Genomic DNA, 24195 nt, shown 5'->3' with positions numbered 1-24195 from the left:
CATAACATATATATAAATATATATACACATTTTTTACTACTTGGATACAGTCCCATTTGATCTGAAGGCAATTACTTTTATGTGAGGCATGTGCAGTTTTTATTTTCTCTCTCCATAACAAATCAGCAAAGAAAATTCCTTCATGCATTTTTTGAATTAAAGTTTTCATACTTTTTACTGGAAATTAACATGCAAAACCACAAAAGGCGTTTGTTCAAAGCAAGCAATTCCTTTCCTAGTATGAAAGGAGAAAGTGATTTGATAAAACAACTTCCTTTTTCCCCTTTTTTCCCAAGGACTAGTCGGTACTAGTCCCTGATTTGACGCTTGAACTAATTTTAGATAAAAAAATGTTCACCTATGTGTCTTCTAAAGGTTTCAAAATACAAAATCTGTGAACAAGATGAGAACTGCACCAAGTGTAGATACTCCACGAGAAGCTGAGACATTTACTGTCAAAAAAAAAAGAAATCCTATTTTGTGCATTTGTCAAATCACCTCTCTGTCCAAGACAATTTAACCAGTATTTTAGCAGATGTGCTACACCTCACCCTCCTGTCTGTGAGGATAAGGAAAAATAACGAAGAAAATTACTTTGTTTGTACTCAAATGGAAATTCACTTCCAAAAAAGCAGAATGTGGTGGCAATTTGAATTGATAATCTGTTATACTTATTAATCAAAATAATATGAAGTCTATCTCCACAGTGCAAGATGGCAAACTTGTATACAGGTTTGCATTAGGGAAATTCAGAAATGATGCAAAAGATACTACAGATTGCTTTAAACAGAGTTTTTGTCCTCTGACTCGGCCAGTTGCACTCTGACTCCCATATCAGGGAGCATAAAAGGTTATTGTATAGAAGTTTATGTGGCAAGAAGGTGGAAGATGATGTCTGACTCAATGTTTTTATTCAGCTGATGGTCTTTGTTTCCCCTTTTACTTCTTACACTTTTTGTTTGAAGCTGATGTGTAACTGCATTCATTTTGAATTTGTGTTCCTCTGTCTACCCTTGCTAAGAAATACAATCACTCCCCCACCATGGGACTTCAGTTCCGTATTGAAATATTGCTCTAGGATAAGATTAGATATCTGTTCTCCCCATGAGAACTTTCATGAGAGAGGATGGGCTCTGAGTTTGTGTGTGATGTGCACAGACAATGTTGTACTAGATTCTGGATGGAATATTTATGGGTAGTAGACAAAATTCCTAATATACTTTAAAAAAATGGCAGAATTATCTTATCCAAAATAATAAGATTCACTGTAAGTAAGAAGACTTACTTATTTGTACGTTCATGTATTAAAATAAACTCCTTTTATTTAGTAAAGCATTTAGCACGCGGAGAATTCTTATTCCCTATTACAAATGTTATTGGATTAAAGGACGCTTGAATGCTTTAATTAAAGGGTGCGCTTAAATATTTTTGCAAATTATAGTCTTGACTTGGTGTGACTGTGAAGTCTTGCCTGAGTAAACTAATAGCAGTGAGTATAAACAGTAAATAATTCAGATTTGTACACAGTTCTTCCCCACAGACACTGAGTGGCTTATGTTCTTTATCCACTTAGTTTCCTGTGTTAAGATGTCAAGCAATTGCTTAACTTCCTTTAACTTATCTGGCAAAGCCAATCTTTTTTACCATGCCTATTGAATTATAAATAATGTTCATCTGAATTATAAAAACAAACCTCCAAAACCAAAACCCAAAAGACCTTGAAACCAGAACCTGTTGCAATGTGTTTTGTTGTTTATAATTTTAAGCAAGGTCCCCTATCCACTGCATGTGGAAGTGGTGCAGAACTCCTGTTGCATTTTCAAACTGATTTACTGCTGATATATTTTGCCAACAATACCCCTGTTCATCATACCTGGCAACTGTACCAACATGGCTGATCCAGAGCCATTATTCTGCTATTACACATTTGCACCGAGTATACAGAATGGGGGTTTTTTTGTCTCACCCTAATCCTCTTCCTTTCATGCCATCTGCTGAACAAGAGGGTTTATTCTCCTTCTGCTGTATCTGTATTTAATATAAGCAGAAGATGCTTTAACTAACTGAGGTGTTCTTGAACAATCAGTTATGACAAGTTATCAAGCATAAAACTTAAAACCTTTAGGGCTAGGTGTAGAGTGTATTGTTTCCTAGGGTACAGTAACATGCTTGAGTGGGGCTAAAAAAGCCATATAGAGCATCTGATATTTGGCCAAGCCAGTACTTTATCTGAACAGCTATAATATCTTACTTTACCATTTTTTTAATCTGAATATCTATGGAGAAGCATTTTGAGATGGTGTATTAAAACCCTTACAATAACATAATGCTAAGCAATGTAGTGATGTCAACTCCAAAACCATCATAGTGTTTTAAGAAAAAAAAATCTAGCATATTTTCAAAATGTTGCTTACATTGAGTACTGAGTTAAAAAACAGTGTAATAGCTCTGTAATCACAAAGGTTAGACAGCATTGTATGAATTAAACAGTGCTGTTAGGGTTCCCATGCAATGGAGCATTCTGATGGTATTTTTGGGCCCAGGTTGAGTATATGTGTCGTTCTCATGCTTTTGGGTTCTTCCCCTCCTTTCCCCTCTCCTTGAAAAATCAAAATCCAAGTAACTGAACTAAAACTTCTGATTGTCCTTAGTTTCTGGGGTTATTTATGCTGCAGTTGTAAACCAGCCTCAGAGACGCTTAGTATCAAGTCTTAGTGCTGGGTTGGTTTTATCCATCACATTTGGGTGAGCCCCCTTTTAAACCCAAAAAGGCCAAAAATTCACTGTTGGCCTTTTTTACTCTTTCTGTTCCCTGCAAGACTTTATAGCCCTGATGCACTTTCTGAATTGCTATTTTGCCTTCAGGCAGAACAAATGGTATAGAAGGGCTTATATCTATCTATCAATGGGTTTAAAGTAGCCAGTAACGGGACATTAAACTCCTTCATGCTCTTTTTCACTGGAATTTTACTCTTCTTACATTGTGAAGTTTCCCTTTGTCACCCTGGCATTTTAGGTAAAATTTTGGATAGTCCAGCCCCAAACCAGTGTACAGTGATGGCAATTTTCGTCAGTCATCTAGGAAAGCGAATGAGTGACAGAAGAGTTTTAATGTGTTTATGATAATTTGTAATGCTGAGGAGACTCATACATGGCAATTTTCTTCACAAAGTGAACCCTTCAGGCCTACTGATTATCCAAAAGTTGTACTTAATTTTTTAAAATATTTATCTTCTAAGTTTTCTATTTCTCTCCTCCCAAGGTCACTCATAAGAAATGGTCTCTTTTTACCTGACCTCTTTTAGAGAAATTAGCCAACTGCTTCCAGCTGGATCTGGTAGATGACCACCTGATCCCTAGCTAATCAGGAGGAGCTGCAGGGTGAGAAAGCAAGCAATCAAGCTGGGAGAAATATTCATGGGATTCATAAAAGCCCACAAGCCTCTGTTAACGCTCTATGTGTATATTTTCATATAGTGTTACAAAAGAGTCATGCTTCACAACCTCTAGTGCACCTCATGGCCCAACTTACTGTGTAAGTGCAAAAGCAATTTATAGGCTCCAATTGGTCAAATACTTCTGCAGCATGATATGAGAAAGTCCAGCCCGTTCCTGAATTGCTCTAGATAACAACCATGATATCTATTCTTTTGGCTTATGCACAGTGATAATGCTCCATATTCAGTGAGGAAGAGTGGAAGACTGCTTTAAAAGTACTTGTCTTCAGTTTCACTGGCAGGGGACAATATGAAGAAACTGTAGTGCTATGAAAAATATTCATCTCCTGAATAGCCAAATGGACTCCTTTAAGAAAAGCAAAGCAAAGAATCCACCTTTCTTCATACAGGGTGAATAGCTGGCATATACAGAAAATTATATTGTAAAAACATCAATTAGCAATAGTATGTCTTATCATATAGGTCATTTATTCTGGAATTTCCATTATATTAGTAACTACCTGGACAAATCTCTTATTAAAAACAAATTAGAATAGTTACTTTGGGTCTATTTAGAATATGTGCTGGAAGAGAGGGGCTGAAGTTTCTATGTCTTGGAGGTTGAATGACATTAGCTTATTATTACTGTATTATGAAACAGATTTGATATAATTGTGCTATTGAATTCTGAGCAGTACTCTGACTCATCAGTTGCTCCTTTAATATTATAGTTCCTCCCCATATTTAGTATGAAATCATGAAGACTCACATAGAAGCTTAGTCTCAGATTTTGTATTATATTAGTGTGTTATGTGTATTTGGGGATGTTTGAAAATAAAAATGACAAGATACCTGTTAGTAATGAAATAGCATAAACAAAGAGTGTTTCCTAACACAAACTAACTTTTTTCACTTGTAAGTAACATTAATTATTTTCATTAAGAATTTAAATAAAATTATAATTATATGCACAAAGTTTGGGATAAAAAAATGATTATTTTATCTGAAAAAAATTCCAAAATTGAGTAACTACAGCATCTTTAATTGCATATTCTACGTTTTTAATATTTTGTGCATGTGCAATATGAAATAGAGCATTGACAGAGGCTTGTGGATATTAAGGATACCACTGGATGTTTCTCTCAACTTGCAGTTGCTTTCCTCTTCATCCCATCCTGCAGCTGCTCCTGATTAGCTGAGGATCAGGTGGTCACTTATCAAATCCAGCTGGGAAGCTGATTAATTTCTCTAAAAGAGCTCAGGTAGAAGGAGGTATTTTCTTATGAGTGGGCCTGGAGGGAGAGGGATAGAGAGGTTATAAGCTGATCAATTTGATGTAGAGGAAAGTGTATCTTCTTGGGAACTGGAGCAGATATGAAGGGTTTAGAAACTCTGAAGAGTTCATCCTCTGCAAGAATGAGAAGAATAAAAATAGTTGAGAAGAAATGAAGGCTTTTATGTTCTGATTTTCTTTGAAGTGTTTGTTTGTTCTCTGCTCTTTGACTGGAAGAGGTAGAGGTATAGTTGCCTGAGGTAGGTACTAAGCAAGCCAAATGACTGATGATGAGAACTAACTTGGGAATAAAAAGCTGGAATAGACACTCTGTACTTTGCCAGGGAACAAACAGATGATTTCTTTAGGGAACCAAAGTGACCAGTTTCTGAAACCAAATCAGCAGTGCTGAGACATTAGAAGCACTGAGTACATCTGGCTGGTCCCTTAGAGTGCAAGGGTATTCAAGGAGCCCAGAGCAAAACATTTGGTTTCCTTACCATTTGTTCTGGAAAGTTGGACACCCTAAACTTCAATGCTAAAGTTGTTTTTGGAAAAAGGGAGGGGTGCTCTGACTGCTAAAATATGGAGTAACTGAGTCATCAGGTTCCTCATATCAATCAAAAGGAGTATTGCTGGAACTGATCCATTTGTTCATAATTTTGCTATGAAAGATTGATTCTGATGCAAAAAGATCTTAGCTTAATTTACAATTCAAATTTTTATGTATAAAATCACTTTAAGCTGATTGTGTCTCTGGAAAGAAGGAAAGCTAGATGAATTGGGTGAATTCAGAGGGACTTCTGAGTCCTATTATTTGTACCTACTTTGTATTTTTGTATTGGAAATAACAGGAGTGTCGCTAAAGACATTGCAAGAAATTCCTTAGAGATGTTCCAGACACAGTGTACTAATTGAAGTTCAATCTAACTTATTTTTGTCTTTGTAGTCCATTTTGTGCTGTCAGTTTGAGGCAAATAATTGTTTTGTTTCATTGTAGGGAAAGGCGAACATGGAAAGCCGTACCCTCTTACAGAGGAAGACCATGACGATTCTGCATATAGGGAAAACGGCTTCAACATATTTGTTAGCAACAATATAGCACTGGAACGATCCCTGCCAGACATCCGACATCCTAAGTATGTAAATTGTTTCCTGGACTATTTGATTTTAAGTTTTTATCTTTGTATATCTCTAAATAACCTGTTTTCCCGGAAGGTCAAACATGAACCCTCAGCCAACAAAAAGTGACCATTTCATTAAATAGGAAATGGAAAATTTATCACCGTTGTTAGATCGTTTGCTCTGTCTTTTAAACTGACCTCTCATCTTACTAGTAACACATTAAGACTATGGAAGGCCTCTTTTAGTTACAGAATTATTTTCATGGCATTTCTGGGAAGTGATTTGTTAGGCAGTGATAAATAACATTTCATATAGTTTTTCAGGTTCTCATTTGGTAATAGATGCAGATCTTCGGGCTGGGGGGCAGAGTGACAAGTTGCATAAAACTTTTGGCTAAATGTTTGGACCAGTGTTTCCAAAATGTTTCTTTTGGTTTTGTTACATAAAAAGTGAAAGCAATCCAATAGCTACAGCTTATCAGGTGCTGATATTACAGCTGATTTACGCAGTATAGAATTACATAAAAACAGAATGAGCAATGATGAAATGCACATGCAGAATTTGGGGGGATTGGATGGTGGTATTGTTCCTTAATAGCAGTAATATCCTACAGAGAAACAGGATAAAGATTATTCTGGAAAATAACCACTGAGCTACAAATGGTCATGCAGTTCTCAGCAAACATAACTGTCTCTGCATGTTCTGTAGTTTTTGGCTCCCTTATACGACAAGTAAAGCTTTCTACCTCTAACAGAAAAGGGCATGTATGCCTTTCTAGGCTTCAGGCTCTAGTCCTCTAGAGTCATTCTGAGCTCTGAAGGGAGGGATGATTTGGTTTGTCTCTTTACGTGGTGTTTTTCCCTCTTTTAATTGGGTGTTATGCAACTACTGTATGGGGGAAAGAAAGGTACAGGAGCGTGACAAAACCAATTGTCTCCGTGACTTTGTTTGTATTTTCCTTCGGATACAATTCCCTTTATTATATGATGTTTCAGGTTAAGATACACGCTCACTTCTTAACCTATACAGTTTTGCTGTGTGAATTAGTTTGAAATTCTTCAGGGAACTGAACAGAACTTGAAAGCTTGACGGAAGTTCTCTGCAGGGGGGAAGAGAAATATCATGGCAACTAACACTTCTTGTTCCGTCAAATGCGGAACTGTCCTTTTCAAAGAATGAACGGTATATAAATGTTTGCATAGTAAGATTCAAAAAAATAATTCACAGTGGAGGAATTAACAAAATAAATATTTTTTAAAAAAAATATTTTGTTGGAGGTGTTTCTTATAATTGCCATGTTGCATTGTTTCAAGAAAACATTGTTTATCTGTTAATTTGTATATATTAGTATTGTTTGCCTAGAATTAAGTCAAAAGAAATAACTTTTTTAACAAGCTGTATGTTTTATATACTTTCTTTGCCTTCTACTTTGCCAAGTTACCTGAAATTATTTATAGAAAGAGTACTTCCAAGAAGTGTGAGTTCTAATGTACAGCTGTCCAGCATCAAAGCTGTGTTAAATTACATTGTTGGCATAATAAATATGCTCATCAAGCATCCTTCTCTATTAGCAAAACTGCAGAGGACAATTACTAAATACAAAGGGAAGCTGACATGTTTATCTTCCCGTCGTGTTTTTGTAAGTCGGTCTTCTGGCAACTTGTTTCTCACCCGCTACTATCTGCACAGTCAATGACATTTCCATGTATGTCCCCAGAAGCAATGTGAGCGATGTGTTGTCAGAAGTGACATATTAGGAACAAGTCAGTGCTACACCAGCCTTTCTCTGCCCCCCTTCCCCCTGCACAAATCCTTTAGTGACTTTCACCTAAGCATCTCATTTGGGAAGCTTGAATCCTTAGGTGTCAGCATCATTTTCGTGTTCCAATTCAGCTAGGTTCCTATGGCATTCAGTGAAGTCTTGCATGGTGGATGTTTTGGTAGTGTCCTGAGTGAACTGACTTGCGTCATGTCCTTCTAACCTTCCTTATGTTAAACATTTGTAACACAAATAGTCCATTAGTTAATTGACTGTATCACTTATCATCTAAATGTAAAGATAAAAAAATGTTCTTGCGCTAATTTAGCATACTAAGTAGTATGCTAATTAAGGTGACAAAGCTGGGCTCTATACTTCTGATGGTTACACCTTGAAGCAATTCTATGTCTTGAACTTCCAAGACACACAGAAGTCTGATGATGCTTTCTGACCTACTGTCAGAAACAAACCCATCTCTCAGCTGCTGTGTGTTAAATATGATGCAGGCCAGTCTCAGGCTGCACTTCACTTTTGGAAATGTGTCCTCTCTTCAGAAGCATGTGTGAAATGTTAAGTAGTTCATACCTCATAAGGTTGTTTTCAGAGAAACTCACTGGAAAACTGTATAACTTCTATGCCAGAAAAGGGTGTTTTTATTGAAATAAAATTAGAGTAGGTAATTCAGGTGAGGTATAGCAGGCAAGATCTATTTTGGTCAGCTTCTGAGTATTGTAAAGGGCTTTTGCTTTGTGGAGTTTCTAACTGCCCTTCAGCTTTTAACTGTCGTCTTTTGCATGTTTGTGGGGGATACTATTATTATAAACTTTGAGGTTTTGATCTTTTGTCTCTATTCAGCGTATACCATTTGCACAGGGGCTTGTCTGTGCTAAAGACTAATTTCCTGAAAACTTTGTCTAGGATTTGTTTTAAAGAACCAAATAGAACGGTTTTATTGCCATCAGTAGAGAAAATTCACAAAACGAACCTTCAAGTACAACAAAAACTGAGTGGTTAATCCTGTAATTTGGATCAAAAGTTATTTAAATTGAAAGAGCAGCTACAGTAGTTTCTACATTTCTCTGAGATAACTTCATGGAAAATATTTTATTCCAAAGTCTTAGACCAAAGAAATTTCAAGTCCCACGTCTAAGTGTTTGGTTTTCTGGGAAGTATGCAAAATAGCAGATAACCAAAACTTGCTCTTTTTAATCCAAATGAACTTTCTCGTTCTTGGTGTCTTTAGAAATTGGGCTCAGGATTTGCAAAATACATCTTCTGGGAGGGGGATGGGTGGAACTAAACAAATGCTTAGATGATTGAGGTCTGAGAAATTCAGGTTCTCAAATTTTTTTATAATATTCTTGGTTTTTTCCTTTAAGTGTTATATATTTAAAGCACTTCAGCAAGATGTATTCAGATTGATGCTTCTTTCCTATTTAAGGCACTAAAATGTGTGTGCTGTAAAAATCCCTAGAGAAATGAAACAGTTAACTTCTACTTTAAGGCTGACTTAATAGCTTCTGTGTGTCCTTAATTTGTTTATATTGCACCCCTCTAATATCTCACATGTTTTTTTCTGTCTCTTATAACTACACTTGAAGAATATTTTTTTCCATTTCTGAGTGGTCTTGGATATCTTGTGTCTGTCCCACTTTCATGCAAAAGTCTTCTCATAGTGGGTGCTCTCGCCAAGTTACATTAACTAATTCTCTGTTCTTTGCCCACAATCACCCCCTGGCTTTAAGTTAAAAAAAACCCGACCAAAGAACCAACTTTTTTTCTTTAATTCCAAATAAAAATCTGAAACAGGATTATCATCTCAGTTCATTGGGTTTCAGGACTGATTTAGTGAAAATAAGAGTTCTGGTCACCTAAAGTGGAAGGCAACATTATGAGTTTTGGGTTGTATTGAGACTTGGCAATGGAATTACTATTTAAGAGTTAGAAGTTCTGTACCAATATGAAAAATATTTCAAAACCCACAAGAATAGTGGTTTTATTTTTTCTTTTCACCTGCCCCATGCCACTTTCTGTAGTCTGGAATACAACAAACCTGCTAAAGCTAGGAAAAATGCTGGCAGTATTGTTTTCTATTGTAGAGAGACAAATGCTACTTATTCTAATTATTTAATATAGCAGTTAGCATTAATTCTTATCTTCTCAACATTATTAAATATTCTGCCATTCATACCAGTTTTGGTCAAACAAACAAAACTGAATCTTCGCATTTTGAATAGCATTCAAAGTGTGATTTTGATGAGGCTTGGGGGAATGATTGCAATCATCTAGTCTGAACAGTGAATACAAATTTTATGATATATCCTGTTTCAAACTCCTATGTCCTTGTAAACTAGAGCATCCAATTTTTTAGCTTTTCATTCTTGAATCAAGGAATTCAAGTTAATTCCTGATACCGATCAAGTTGCGAGCATTATCATTTAAAATCTTTGGGTCCGGTACATTTGTGTAGCTTGACTTCAACAACAGGTCTACTTTTACCTACAATTTGTAGATTAATTGTTGATAACTTGTGTAGTCACAGATCAGATGCACAAATCCTTGTTGGCTTGCCTAAAAAATCTATCACAAGAAATCCCATCCTCTTTAGGTTTCCCTGAGCATAGATAGATTCATTTTGTACTGAAATTCTTAATGTTCCTATTGTACATTAAGGATGCCCAACCTGATTTTTGTGATGTCTGGTTTTTAGCCCATGTGGGCTGGAGTCAGGGTTTCCAAGTGTTCACTGCTGGTCTTGCTGTTGCTGTGTGAAGTGGTGGCCCCTCACTGTCACTCCCAGCAGTATTCCTTTTCAGAAGTCTGAGCTACGCTCATTTTTCTTACACATTAAATTTTTCACAGGCCTCAGAAGAAATGTATTTTCATATTCAAAGAAATACGGGTGTTTAGCTAAAGGCTCTGAGATCTTCTGTCCCCTGAACACTAATGAGATTTTCTTTCTTTTTAATAATAAAAAAAGCAAATTTCACTCTACCTGTTCTGTATAACTGAAACTTTCCAACTCTCCCTCCTTGCCAGTAACAGAAGCTGAGAGAATGCCTGAATATTTCTCTCTCAAAATATTTGAATGCAGTGTGGTTGTTGTCCCTTGTGTCTTTAAAAGAGGCTAAAATGAATATGCGGTGGGATTTCTTAGGGAGGTTGGTTTGGTTTTTGTTTGGCTGTGGTTTTTTGTGTCTTTGGAATAGTTGCAGAGTTACTGTTAATCCTTAATTATGTTTTAGTAAACTTTGCAGAAAGACTAGAATTACTAGACTCACATGGGAAAGGGATATATTCTGTAAATATGATAGTTATACGGTCATGCAGTATTTTATATCTGAATACTCTAAGAATTTTCAGTTATTGCATTGAACGTATTTAATTATTTCTTTTTATAAATACAGTGCATTTGTCACAGTTTAAGCTATGTATATTGTTCTTAAAAATAAAATTTAAAAATCCATCTTTAATCCAGTACTCCAAGGTAGATTCCAATGAATTCCCTCAGCATTCTATGATCTTAAAGACAGGCTTAGGTTGTCCTGCTTCAAGACACTAAAAGAAAAATTATTTGATCTAACTTAAGTATGCTGAACTTCACAATATTTAATAAGGCTCATGGAAGTAATTAGTTGTTTGGATCGATCTTCTAATGAATTTTTGATTATATGTTGGAAGAAACTAAGAGAGTAGAAGGTTTCTTTCTAGTTCTCATTCACTTTGGGAAACCAGAAATGTCTTTATACACACGTACATGCTGTATTGCTTTGTACCGCTGTTTATTAGTATTACCTTAACCGCATCTGGCCACAGAGCAACTGGTTAAACTCAAATTATGTTTTAAATGGGGTACTGAGAAAGCTGGAGGTTATTACTCTGACTGCTTTTCAAAGTGTTTTGTGTGGTTACTGAATAATGTAGTGAAGGTGGAAAGTCACGCGGTCCAAAACATTATAGACAATGTCCTCGTTTCCAAGCCTCACCAGATTGTCCTCTGCAATTGCTTCAGGGCATCCCATTCAAAGTGCAGCTCCTCAAAACAGGATCAGGAATATTTTATACTCTAGAAAACTTGTGGCCTTCTGTCTCTGTCATGCGTGCTGTCAGTTCCTCTGCACGATATGTATTGATAGTAACAAATAACATGGAATAACTCCCAAGTGCTTTCTGGGTGCTTTGTGTGTATTTTTTTTTTTTATGGCAGCAACAGCTAAAATGTGGCTGAAGATTGATGATTCCCCTTCCATCCTTTTGGTGAGAAACAGGCTGTAGTGTTTAATAGGCCAGTGAGGAGAGTCCAAGCCTGATGGGTCTGTTTCTCTTTACTGAAAATAATTTGATAAAAGAAATAAGCTGTTTATACAAGTGGAAGAAAGTAGTTCTTGTGTGTTTAGATGCCTTGCATGTTACTTAGAATCCAGTAAAGCCTCCCATGCTGCTGAGAAAATAGCAAGCTGCAGTAAACATAACTGTGAAATCTAAACTTAATAGGAACAGGAATACTGAAGGATATTTACCCTCCAGCCAGTTCAGTACATCTGGGATAGCCAAGTCTATTAGCATTTGGCAACGGTTAAAGACAGAACTCTTAACTCTCAAATAATACAGTACTAAAATTAGAAAGTACATGTAACTTCACTAAGATCTGCAAGAAATGTGGAGTTCTCTGGGGTTCTGTACCTTTGCAGTTCACAGGTGAAAATGATGATATTATATACTGTTAATTTAATAGTTTTATGAAAAGCCTCAGTATACCTTCCTTTTTCTTATATATCCATTCTTGCTTCCTTTCCAAGCATTTTTTTCATACAGTTAGGCATCTATCTAATGTGAATTTGTGTAAGACTGGATACTTCTTAAGCAAATGAAATTTCAGCTCTAAGATTAACAAAACACAGTGTCGTGGTTTAACCCCAGCCAGCAACTAAGCATCATGCAGCCGCTTCCCCCTCCCACCTCCCAGTGGGGTGGGGAGGAGGAGAAAAAAAAAAAGTAAAACTTGTGGGTTGAGATAAGAACAGTTTAATAACTACAGTAAAATAAAATACCCTACTAACTAAGAATAATAATAATATAATAATAATTGTAATGAAAAGGAATACAACAAAAAAAGAAATAACACCCAAGAAAAGACAAGTGATGCACAATGCAATTGCTCACCACCCGCTGACCGATGCCCAAGCAGCAATCGGCCCCTCCCAGCCAACTCCCCCGTTTATACACTGGGCATGACGTTCCATGGTATGGAATACCCCTTTGGCTAGTTCAGGTCAGCTGCCCCGGCTATGCTCCCTCCCAGCTTCTTGCACACCTGCTTGCTGGCAGAGCATGGGAAACTGAAAAGTCCTTGGCTGAAGATAAGCGCTACTTAGCAACAACTAAAACATCAGCGTGTTATCAACATCATTCTCACACTAAATCCAAAACACAGCACCGTACCAGCTACTAAGAAGAAAGTTAACTCTGTCCCAGTTGAAACCAGGACACACAGCAAGTGCCAGCAGTACGTTCTCACTGGCAACAGAATTAGGTGTTATACCATATGTAACAAGGACAGCAAATGTGCAGCAAGGCTGGAATGAAAAAGCAACTTCTTTCTATTTTGCCTGGTTTGATTGTGGATAAATTTATTGAGTTCTAATTTTCTGAAGGCTGCACTGGCCACAAGATGCAGTAGCAGACATGAGAACTTACTGATCATACTGACACTGTGGTCCATGAGGCCTGATGGCAGCACTCTCACAGCGTTTGCTCCCATGTCTACTGGTTGTTTGGTGTTACAGACACTGGTCAGACCTAGTAATATCTCGCCCATTATTTAATCTCATATATTGTGTATGGAAGATGATGTTGAGAGAGAGGTGTGAACCTGGTCACATATTGCTGTGAAAGGGAGTGGAGGAGAGATGTAGGTAGATCACAGAAGGACTATCTTAAAATACTTAAGCAAACTGGACATAGTAAGTCCATGAGCCATGATGGGATGTAGCCATGAATGCTGAAGGAACTGATAACATGTTGAGGCCACTCTCAACTGTCTGTGAATGATCACGGCAATTGGGAGAGGTACCTGAGGACTGGCACAAAACTGGGAGGAGTGGCTGATAGGCCAGAGGGTTCCTAGAAGCCTAAGGGATAGCTTTGGAATGTAAGGGCAAGCAGTAAAAGGATAATTAGGATTTCTGAAACAGAAGTTAAAGGGTAGTTGAATGTAACAGGTTGGTTTGTTCCTGAAGTAGCGTGCTTAAAACACACTTTGAGATGACATAAACCTGAGATTCTAATCCTGTTTCTTCTCCTTCAGCCAGGTAAACGAACCTAGGCTCAAAATAGAGGCTTTTTATTGATCATGTTAAGGTCTGCCTGACTTTTGAGAGACAATCAGATAAGTGTGCTTGGTGTGAATTAATGAATTTTGAGTACATTGATATTTCTGTAATTTTCTCTCTCAAAAAAAAGTGGTTTGGGGGTGTGTGTATGTGTATATATTATATAAATTGGGCTGCTTGGTGATATTTTTTAATTCATAGGTAATAAAGTGCAAGGTTTAAGCTGAAATATAATTGTAGTACTGAGAAGCCTGCTGATGTAAGCTTGCTTGTGAGGGATTTTGAGATGGTATAAAATTACTATATGCATTCTTTTTTTTTTTTTTCCCCCAAGCCTAGATTTAATACATATGGGTGAGCAGATAAGTTTCTTAGAGTGTAGTTTGTTAGAGTGTAGTGGGGGGTGGGGGTGGTGTTATTTTTTTGTAAGAACTTTCCATGAGTGATGATAGTTTTATACCTCACTATCTTGTAGAACAAAGCTTTGCAAACATAAACATGCTTTGTGTCATAAGGCTTATCTGCCTCTTACGTTCTTCCCTTGGTTAGAGAAACCTTTTGGTTTGAAGGACGAAGTGAGGCAAACTCACTGACTTTGATTTCTTCGAAGACATGCAGTGCTGCTGGAGAGACTGTCCATGACAGACCAAAATGATGCAATGTGACATAAAGTAACAAGCAGCTAATTCAGCTCTGTCAGCTCTGATGAAGTCCATACTGAGGGAAAGTTACATATAGAACACAGGGCTTTGCCTATTTAGTTTCCAAGACATGTTGTTTGTTAGTGCATTTAATAGCAATAATGCAAACTATTTCTACTGTACAATTTTTTTTTTTATGAAAATAGCAATAATGTTTTGGAGAAGGTTTATTTGTTCTAGTAGGGAAAAGTGTTATGGTGTTTATTGAGGCCATACCCAGTAATGCCTGCTTGCTTCCCAGCTGTGAGCCACTGTGAAAATAAAGGTTGCTTTCCCCTCCATCAGCTCACACCCAAGCTAATTTTACAGCCTTGTCAAATGGCAGTGGAAATTACTAGTTATCACTACTTTATCAGGCTCAGTTGACAAGACTAGATTGGAACAGAAACATAGTGTGACTGAAGCTTGTTGCTGTAAATTGAATACTTTGACATGCTAAGACAATTACTATGTAAATCTTCACTGGAAAATGTTTTGTCCTGGTAGCTTATAGAGGGCTTGTCAGTAGCTGGGAGCCCAGTGGGTGCTGTAGTTCCTTTAATAAAGGGAAAGAAAAGGTCAGATCTGAAAAAGCAGCTCAGCTAAGAGAGCGTGTGCTGACAAAGCCAGTGGGAAAAAAAAAAAGATTGAAAATCTCTTTCTGTTTTGCTCTAACTTTCTCTGGCACTTCCTGTAAGAGGAGAAAATTGGAGGTGGGCTACTTTTATGATCCAGTAACTGCCGTAGTAGGCTGCTACCTTGCTTCCTAAATGCAGCAAAGGGATGTCTGCAAGACATTTAACTTCTCCTATGCTATTATCTATCAGAAAGGGCGGTTTACAAGATTGTTGATGTGTCTAGAAGGCACAGAGCCTGGTAACTGGCCAAGGCATTGCTATTGGCATCCCTTAATGTGCATAAAATATTGTTGTTGTTATATCCACAGGGTCAAACAAATTGCAGCAAAAGCCGATTCATAAAAGCAGCAAAGAGGCTGAAATGGTGCCAGCCCTGCTCTCCTTTCTCATCATTTTAGAAGCCCATTTTCTTTCATTTCTTCTACAGAGACGGTAGATTTCTGCATGTTTCTGTTAACAGAGAAGCTGTAAAAATGGAGAATTTTGCAGTTCTGCATCTTTCGTTAAGCTAGTATGATGTTTTAGGACTGTTTTTTTCCTACTTATAGACTCATCAGGGAATTAAACAGAACTATCCCTATACCTTGAAGTAAAAGGATGCTATTTCTTTATTTCTGCATGGTAGAGTAGGCTAACCTACAAAAGGAAATCACAGTAGTCTTAGGACTATCAGTAGTGAATAACAAAGAGGTGTAATTGTAACTCCTTTTCACTACCTCCTTTTTATGAGTGGTCCTCTTTTCAAGTAGTATTTTATTAGTGCCTGCTGCAAATAGCTTCCAGGTGTTTCTGTGACAATTTTTTTTTTTCTTCCTCAGGCAGGTTAGTATTTCAGGAATAGAGGCACCTCTTACTATTCTTTAACCTTCTAAAAGTCTCCCTGCAACTTTGAAACTGACTTTAAAATTGTTTTATTCAGAAACTTGGTTTTACTTCTTGTTTCAACCCAGCAGAAGAATTCTATAGCTCAAAGGAGTAACTAAATCAGTATTAAGTGTGTTAAAGCGAGTTAAAGGGTGTGACAGTGTATCATTTTTACGAATAAGCCTTGAACTACTGGAGCCAAATGCCCAGCTACGATAACAAACTGTAGGAACAGCATGCCAAATACATAACTGACAAAGTGGAACTTTCTACCAGCTTTGTATATTTAACATTTTTCACTGTACGAATTATTTACAAATAAATTCTACCTTACCTTTTTGTAAAGAACTTTGATTTCATAGTAGCTGTTTTCTGGTGACTCTGTGGTAGGTGTGTATAATAAACAGTATTGTGCAGTTTTCCAAGTTCAGTTTTTCAAAACAGTAATAAATGACATACTTGAATCATACATATGATTAGTGCTTAGTAATGTGACTAATAATGGAAGGGAGAGAGGAAGGAGATTCTTTGGCCAGAGATAGTGAAAATTTACTTACTACTTTGAAAATTAATTTGGAAACAGCTCATGCCCTGGTAGAGAGGTCCTCTGTTTTTAAAAATCTCATCTGAAAGTCTCTAAGGAACAAATTTAATGATGTAGTATTATTCTTTGATAAGAAATATCAGATATTAAGTTCTGAAATACCATGGAAGAAAGACAAGATTGATCAAGGATAGCAATATTTGAAAGCGCAATTCAAGGTTCATAACTTTTGATTCCTGATAATAATCTTGAAAATGTCATTGTATCTGATTCATCAGCAAATTCATCATTTGGTGCCAATTTTTTCATACGTACACAAGTGTTTGTGTCTATAAACTATTTTTCTGGCAAAGTCCAAATTGCTAATGTTATTTCATAATTCTAAGGATTTGTGCAAGGGAAATGCATAATGCCCCTTGCATGTTCTCTTCTAAACTCCATTTGTTCTGCATGCTAATGTAATTTCAGTAAGAAAATACAGGTGTGAGCTACTTACATAGCAGGATGACAGTTGCTTATCATGGTTATTTTCTTCCTAGGTATTTCTACCAAGACATTTGTATATCATTTTCAGACTTAACACAGAAATTATTGAGATTTAAGAGTTTATTAAATAATAATTTTGCAGAAATCTGTTAACATTTATGCTAAGAAATTGTCATTCTTGTAACCTTAGCTACTGAACCTATTATTCAGCATTGTTCCATGAATAAGTGATGGAGTGCTGCACTTAAATATGTGATGTTTAAATGCAAGAGAAGACACATGTTTAGGAAAGCATATGCAGTGCTTTATTAAGGTCAATCTGTAGTATTCTATTAAGGTTAAGCAGCAAATGCTTATGCTGAGTAGGAGCACTTTTCTAGTTTCAGTCGTCAGGTTCTTCTCCCCCTTGAAGAGTATCCAGGAGTCCTAGATATGCATGGTTGTTTCTTCATGCCCTTACCCCCTCTCAACTTGTTGATTCAGGCATTTGAATACTGCATTTTTAAATAAATGACCCTGCTTTCCAAGGTCTTAAAATAATCTCTTTTGATGGTAGCCATTTATTCATTTTGAAAAGTACAACCAAAAGACTAGTTATGATTTGACTGAACTCTGTCTAAAAAATTCTGCATTTTTAAGTGTCTAGGGCAAGTGCGTGGTTTAAAATACAAAAATGTGAACTACACATTTTCTTTAAATTAAAAAAAAAAAAGTCCACATAGAGAACACAATGGACTTCCACTTCCCAGTTTGCCTTTATAATGGCACCAGAATGCAGTAGGATTATACTGCAGAAGCAACTTTGGTTTAATAGCTAACTTGCCATATGGAGTAATGGTAAGCTAGGTTTTTCCCTTATTCTGTGTGATCTTTTCTGACTGAGTGCAAGCAGTTAGTGCGTGTGTGTGTTTAGGGGTGGAGGAGATATCCTTAGGAGTAACTTGCGTATTAGTTATATCTTCAGACTTCTTAGGAGGCAAGAGAATAGGCATGTCAGTACAGCGTGCATGTCTGATACAAATACTCCTACAATTACATAGTAGCTAGAAACCATAACCAAGATCAAAATGTTGTCACTGTGGAAGTCAGTAGTAAGATGGAGTCCCTGCCTCCAACAAAGATAGTATTGGGAAGAGGTTCTGTGAGATTAACTGAAGAAGATTATTAGTTGTCCTGGTTTCAGCTGGGATAGAGTTAATTTTCCTCCTAGTAGCTGGTATAATGTTATGTTTTGGATTTAGTAGGAAAATAATGTTGATAACACACTGATGTTTATAGTTGTTGCTAAGTAGTGTTTATACTAAGGCAAGGATTTTCCAGCTGAATTCACCACCCTAGTCTGGCAGTCTGTCAAGCTAGGAATAATCCCAAATCCGCCCTCTGGAGAAGATTGGAGGCCTGGGTCTATTTGGTTAGGATGTGCCACAGGATATGCAGGTGCCTGCTGTTCCACTGCACCGGGTGCAGATGATGTGCACGGCATATACAGAGAGATACGAGCATGTATGTGAGCTAAGACAACTGATCAGAATCTCTCAGAATACTTTGGGGAAGACAGCATCAAACATTGAACAATTAAGCCTCCAGTTCTGTAAATGTTCACTTACCAACCATTGATGAGGAGGCTGCATTAGGCATGTAACTGAACAAGGGAAGCTGAGGAAGAGGTAGTGTGAGGTTTCTTAACTCTAGCAATTTAACTTACGGGGAGCTGTACCTCAAGTACAACTTGATGTGTTTCTGAGCAAAATGAACAAATGGTACCTCAAACATTAAACACTAAAAATTCTACTGAGCTGTTTGGTTATCTGAGGAAACACAAGTATGGAGGTAAGGATGAAAGTGAGGAAAAATATAATGAAAATGGTGGAAGACTAGTCAAATAATATGCTCTTAGCATCCTTAAATATTTATCCTCTTATCAGTATGGGCATGATGTTGACTATACATACATACCCAGGACTGATTCCTGAGAACGCTTCCATGGAAATTATTGTGATCAAAGCTGAAGTGAAAAATCGGTTTGGTGTACTAATTTCAGGTAGACTGATTTAGTTTTCTGCCCTCAATCCCATAGGCAAAATTATCAATTTCATGGGAGGTCTTTCTTCTGAGACTTTGCGTATGTTTATACTAACATACATTTCATTCAAACGAGCCATTTTACAACATACATAACAGAGTTATTTGAGTCAAATGACCTGTCTTCATCTTCATTTACCGTTCAAATCGATCTTGTTACTGCAAACTTCTCATGAGTTATTTTAAAAGTTAATCCAGATGAAAATACCACTAGGGCAAAAATTGGTCCTGATGGAAACAAACTAAAAATAGCAAATAATACTTTAGCATTAAAAATTATTTTGAAAGACCTAGTAGTTGCACCCTTTTTTCAATTCCCCACTGATTTTTTGGTTTTTTTAATTCCTTAATCAGAATATGATGTGATACTAAAGCTCTACAGCAATACATTTGCCTTTATCAGTTGCACTGTGATTTGATAATGAAAAGGATAGCATAAAGTAATGTTTATTGACATCAACTATGTTACAACCTTTTCTATGCTGAGTTAGATCTTGGAGCAAACCCTTACTTGGCTGAAACTGGCTGAGATGCCTGTCTGTCTGTCTTAAATCTACTAACCTTTTTTAAATATTGATTTTAGGATTTATTTCCAGGCCTTTGTGGATTTCCCAGTATTCCAAGTTTTAAAGAAAGTCAGTGTGTTCTTTGGACACTTTATTCTGCCATTCAAACTACCTGAATAACACTTACTGTCCACATAGTGCCTACGTTCATTTAAAGTGTGCAAGTAAGTTGCAGTGTCTTCAGGCAGAGGCTGACAATTGGACTTCATGTGTGCAAGTACTATCATTTTCTAAATCAATACAAGTTTGACAAAATTTTCCACTGAAATTGTGAGGCTTTGGAAAATAAAATTATTTTTCTCAGCAGTATTTGAAATACTTCTATAGGAAATCAGTTTGGTTTCATTTAAGATATATATACTATAATTTAAAAAGTTTTACCTAATCAATATTAGTGCTCATTTAAACACTGTTAAAATTGGATGGTAATGGTAATCTTTTATACATAGTATTTTTTCTTTCTACAGTAAATCTTGCTTTATTTTTTATTTTAATAAATTTTGGTAAGATTGCATTCTTCAGGAAATATGAAAGACTCTTGAATTATAATTTCTCATTTCTTTGGAGAATCAAGAATCTCACTTTTAAAACATTCATTCAACAGGGTAGTTAAGCTATTAACCAAATTAATTTTAGAGGGTAGACAGATTGAAATCAGGGTCTGTATTTTGCTTGGGAATGCTTAAAACACTGTTATGATGTTAAGATTATTTTGGTGAGAGCAAAAAGCATGTAGTCATGAAAGTATGACTTTATGGTGGCTGAAAAACAAAATAGTTATTTATTAAGAGGTGTGTTAGAACCTTGAAACCAGCATAAATAATAAAGCAAGGTTAGTTGGAAGCTATGATCAAACTTTATGTCAGCACCTCTCCAAATGCACTCTACAGAATTTTTGATAATGAACTAGTGTTGAAATAACACTTCTAAAATATCTTTGATGCTGACACAAAATTGTTGCAGTTAATGATAAAAGTACTTTCTAGTAGCTTATCTGCTAACTTTGCTTCTTGGTTTTAAACATCATTCTCATCAGTAAAACACAGATGAGTTGAAATATTAGATAAATCTATGTATGTCAAGATTTATGTATTTGTGTCAGTTACTATTGCATATAAAAACTGTTAGCTTTTCTGCTTAATACATGAATCGTACGTCTACCTAGACTGGCTTATTCTATGTTGTAGACACCATTAATTAATTTAAATATAATAATAGTTTATGACTCGACTTCACTCTGACCTAGTGATACAATAACTAGTTTTTTGTTCTAGGCACAAAGACCTGATCGTTATTTTGAAGACTAACAATGGCTTACAAGAAGCAATATCTGTGCTTCCAAGTAGTCTTCTTGCAGCCAGGGTATTTGGCATCACTTCTAAAATGCAGGATATAAAGAACCACATTGATGGATTTTTAACAAATGCTGCACGCGTATATGATTATTCTCTTGGTAAATCAATGTCTCAGCAGTGGATGTCTAACTGCATCTTTATTGCAATTCATGAGCCTTTCCTGAGCATTACAGCTATCCATCAGCTCTGTCCTGCAGCCCATCACAGCACAGAGCCAGCTATACTCTGCTATAGATAATGCTGAATAGAACTTCAAATAAAATGGATTTCTGTGTTACGCCTTCTAAAACATAGTAATCTTCTGTTACAGTTAGAGTCTCATGTCACAGAGCAAGGGGCTAAAAATGAGCAGAATTTAACTTGCTGAAGAAAGGCGAGTAGGCCACTGCTATCAAACCTAACAGACTGTCTTAACAATAGAAGAGGATGAAATTTAAGTTTTCATTTCTATGAATTTGAGAATTTGACCAGCTTTTTTGAGAAAAGTAGGAAAAGGGCATTTTGGTGGTTTGTGGCTCTTACTAGAAATCAATTCACGTGTAGCCAGGTACCTTTGCAATGACTATCAAAGTAAAAGTAAATGTAAATGAGGGTTAAAGGTCAAAGTGGAATGATGGAGATATCTTAAGAAAATAGAAGATGTTTTCCTTTTCTGTCTCCTAAGCATGGCTCTCTTTTAGGGTTAATAGAGCAATCTATTCTGTAGGAAGAATGAAATAGTTTTAAAACTAAGTCCATCAATGTTTCTCCTTCTCATCACTTAGAATATGCAATTACTCTGAAACCATTGATGAGAATATCCAAATCCAATGACCTTCCCCATCTGTATACACTTAAGGTTACAATATTGACCATGCAAATACACAAATTTCAGTACAACCTCTTTCAGAAGGTATATTGTTATACAGGAAGGGTGACATTTTTAAAAAGAAACAACATTCTGATGTATTTGGGTGTTTTGGGTATTATTTTTTTTCCCTTACCCTTTAGAAGTTTGAGGCTGATGTATGGCATTCTTTTGCTTGGTTTTGTGTGGTTTTTGGTTTTTGTTTGTTGACGTGGGGTTTTATGGAGATGGAGAACTTATTAGGTTTAAAATCATACTTATTGGGAGTTAAAAATGCTAAAGGAAAAAATCTTGCTTTCAAGAATAGCATAAGAATTACATGTATGTATAGTAGTTGTATTTGTTCTAGTCCAAGAAGCATCACTGTCAGCAAACAGCTGGCAACAGTAGGTGGTGGTTTTAGTAGGTGATTTTCTTAATTTGCCAGCTGAAACAGCTACATATTAATAATGGGCTTCCTTTGTTGTACTTCTTTCTACAGATAAGAAAAAGAATATTTACTTAATTCTATTGCTGCAGTGGATTTTTTTTTTTTCCTCCCAAGGAAATGTTAGAATATATACTTAGACTTTTCTGTCACTAGGTAACGAGTACTGTTGTCTCCAGAACTTCACATTCTTGCAAAGCAACTGTCCTTTTTCCAGTGTGCATATATGTTCTACCAGCAAACTGCTTATTAAAAAGTTTCAAATGTATTATTTTTGCAAATGGCTTGTCACTAAATTCAGTGTCACCACATTTTAGGAAGAAGAGTCTGAATTACAAATTTAAATCTTATTTTTTAGGAAAGCATCCAAAAACTTGATTGATTATTCACAACTACATAACAGGTAATATTTTGCAAATACAACTGTAGTAGCTTTGAGTTTTTATTATTTCTTTGGAACATTTCTTCAGTGTGGTAGCTGTACAGTAAATTGGTAAATATTGATTTTTAAGTGACATTTATAAAGTGGAAATGCAAACTAAGCTGCAAATATATGTAAATCAACATTATAACCTACAGCAGTATTTGATATGCATAGTTATTCTTTCTGAAAAGCAGCAAAGATATCTACTTTTTTAAACCTAGAAGTTGCAGGTCTAAATTTTTTTTCCTTTTTTGTTGCTTTTGTTTATCACAAAGCTGACGTGTTTCTGCTTGTAGGGATACCTTTATCAGGGTGTGACTTTATCTTGGGGCATGAGAAATCATTCAGTTACTTTGTCTCCTGAGCTGAAAATGCCATGCTGTGTGTCCTGGTTTCAGCTAGGACAGAGTTAATTTTCTTCCTAGTAGCTGGTATAGTGCTGTGTTTTGGATTAGTGGGAAAATAACGTTGATAACACACTGATGTTTTTAGTTGTAGCTAAGTACTGTTTATATTAAGGCAAGGATTTTTCAGCTTCTCATGCCCAGCCAGCAAGAAGGCTGGAGGGGCACAAGAAGCTGGGAGGGGACACCATCAGGACAGCTGACCCAAACTGGCCAAAGAGCTATTCCATACCATATGACATCATGCCCAGTATATAAACTGGGGGAGCTGGCTGGGAGGGGTGGATCGCGGCTCGGGAAGTAACTGGGCATCAGTCAACGAGTGGAGAGCAATTGCATTGTGCACCACTTGCTTTGTATAGTTTAATTCTTTTAGTATTACTATTGTCATATTATTATTATCACTGTTTTTCATTCCTTTCTGTCCTATTAAACTGTCTTTATCTCAACTCACGAGGTTTTTTTCCCTGATTCTCTCCCCCATCCCAGGGGTGGGGGGGCAGTGAGCGAGCAGCTGCGTGGTGCTTAGCTGCCGGCTGGGGTTAAACCATGACACTGTGTTAACAGCAGAGGAATGTGTCCCTTTTCCCCCTTTTTCAACAAAGCATGAAAGATGAAGTCTTATCAGTTTCAGTAACCTAAACATTATTCATGAAATATTCTCAGCTATTAGGAGAAACTGAATTACAAGGCCATTATTTTTTTAAAGAATGTTCTCTTGCTCAAATATGTAAACAATATTGAAAATGGTAAGGTTAAGCACTGATATTACATAGATGCTGTTCAATTAAGATGCTGAAGGTGCAGTGCTTTCCTTTCAAAAATGAAAGATTGTTTACATTTTCTTGTATCATTCTGCATTTTCAGAATCATGTGGGGTTTTATCTCTATATTTAATAGCAGCAATCGTTTTGGATATCTAGATGTGAAGTTGGAGTTGTATGTGGATGTT

The 24195-nt window shown here is 36.4% G+C and overlaps 1 protein-coding gene across 2 annotated transcripts in view; it reads left to right on the top strand.

Annotated features, from left to right (window-relative positions):
* GALNTL6 (polypeptide N-acetylgalactosaminyltransferase like 6) overlaps positions 1–24195 on the top strand; it is a 491552-nt gene that overhangs the window by 195607 nt on the left and 271750 nt on the right. For both annotated transcript variants that reach the window (XM_050896088.1, XM_050896087.1), the window contains one exon: positions 5711–5849. In XM_050896088.1, the coding sequence (XP_050752045.1) occupies positions 5711–5849 (139 nt within the window). The remainder of the gene's footprint in view (positions 1–5710; positions 5850–24195) is intronic.

This window comes from Gymnogyps californianus, chromosome 4 (genome assembly GCF_018139145.2).
Source record: "Gymnogyps californianus isolate 813 chromosome 4, ASM1813914v2, whole genome shotgun sequence".
In the NCBI taxonomy this organism is placed as follows: domain Eukaryota; kingdom Metazoa; phylum Chordata; class Aves; order Accipitriformes; family Cathartidae; genus Gymnogyps; species Gymnogyps californianus.
The sequence above is the reverse complement of the archived record's forward strand: the minus strand, read 5'-3'. Positions and strand labels throughout refer to the sequence as shown.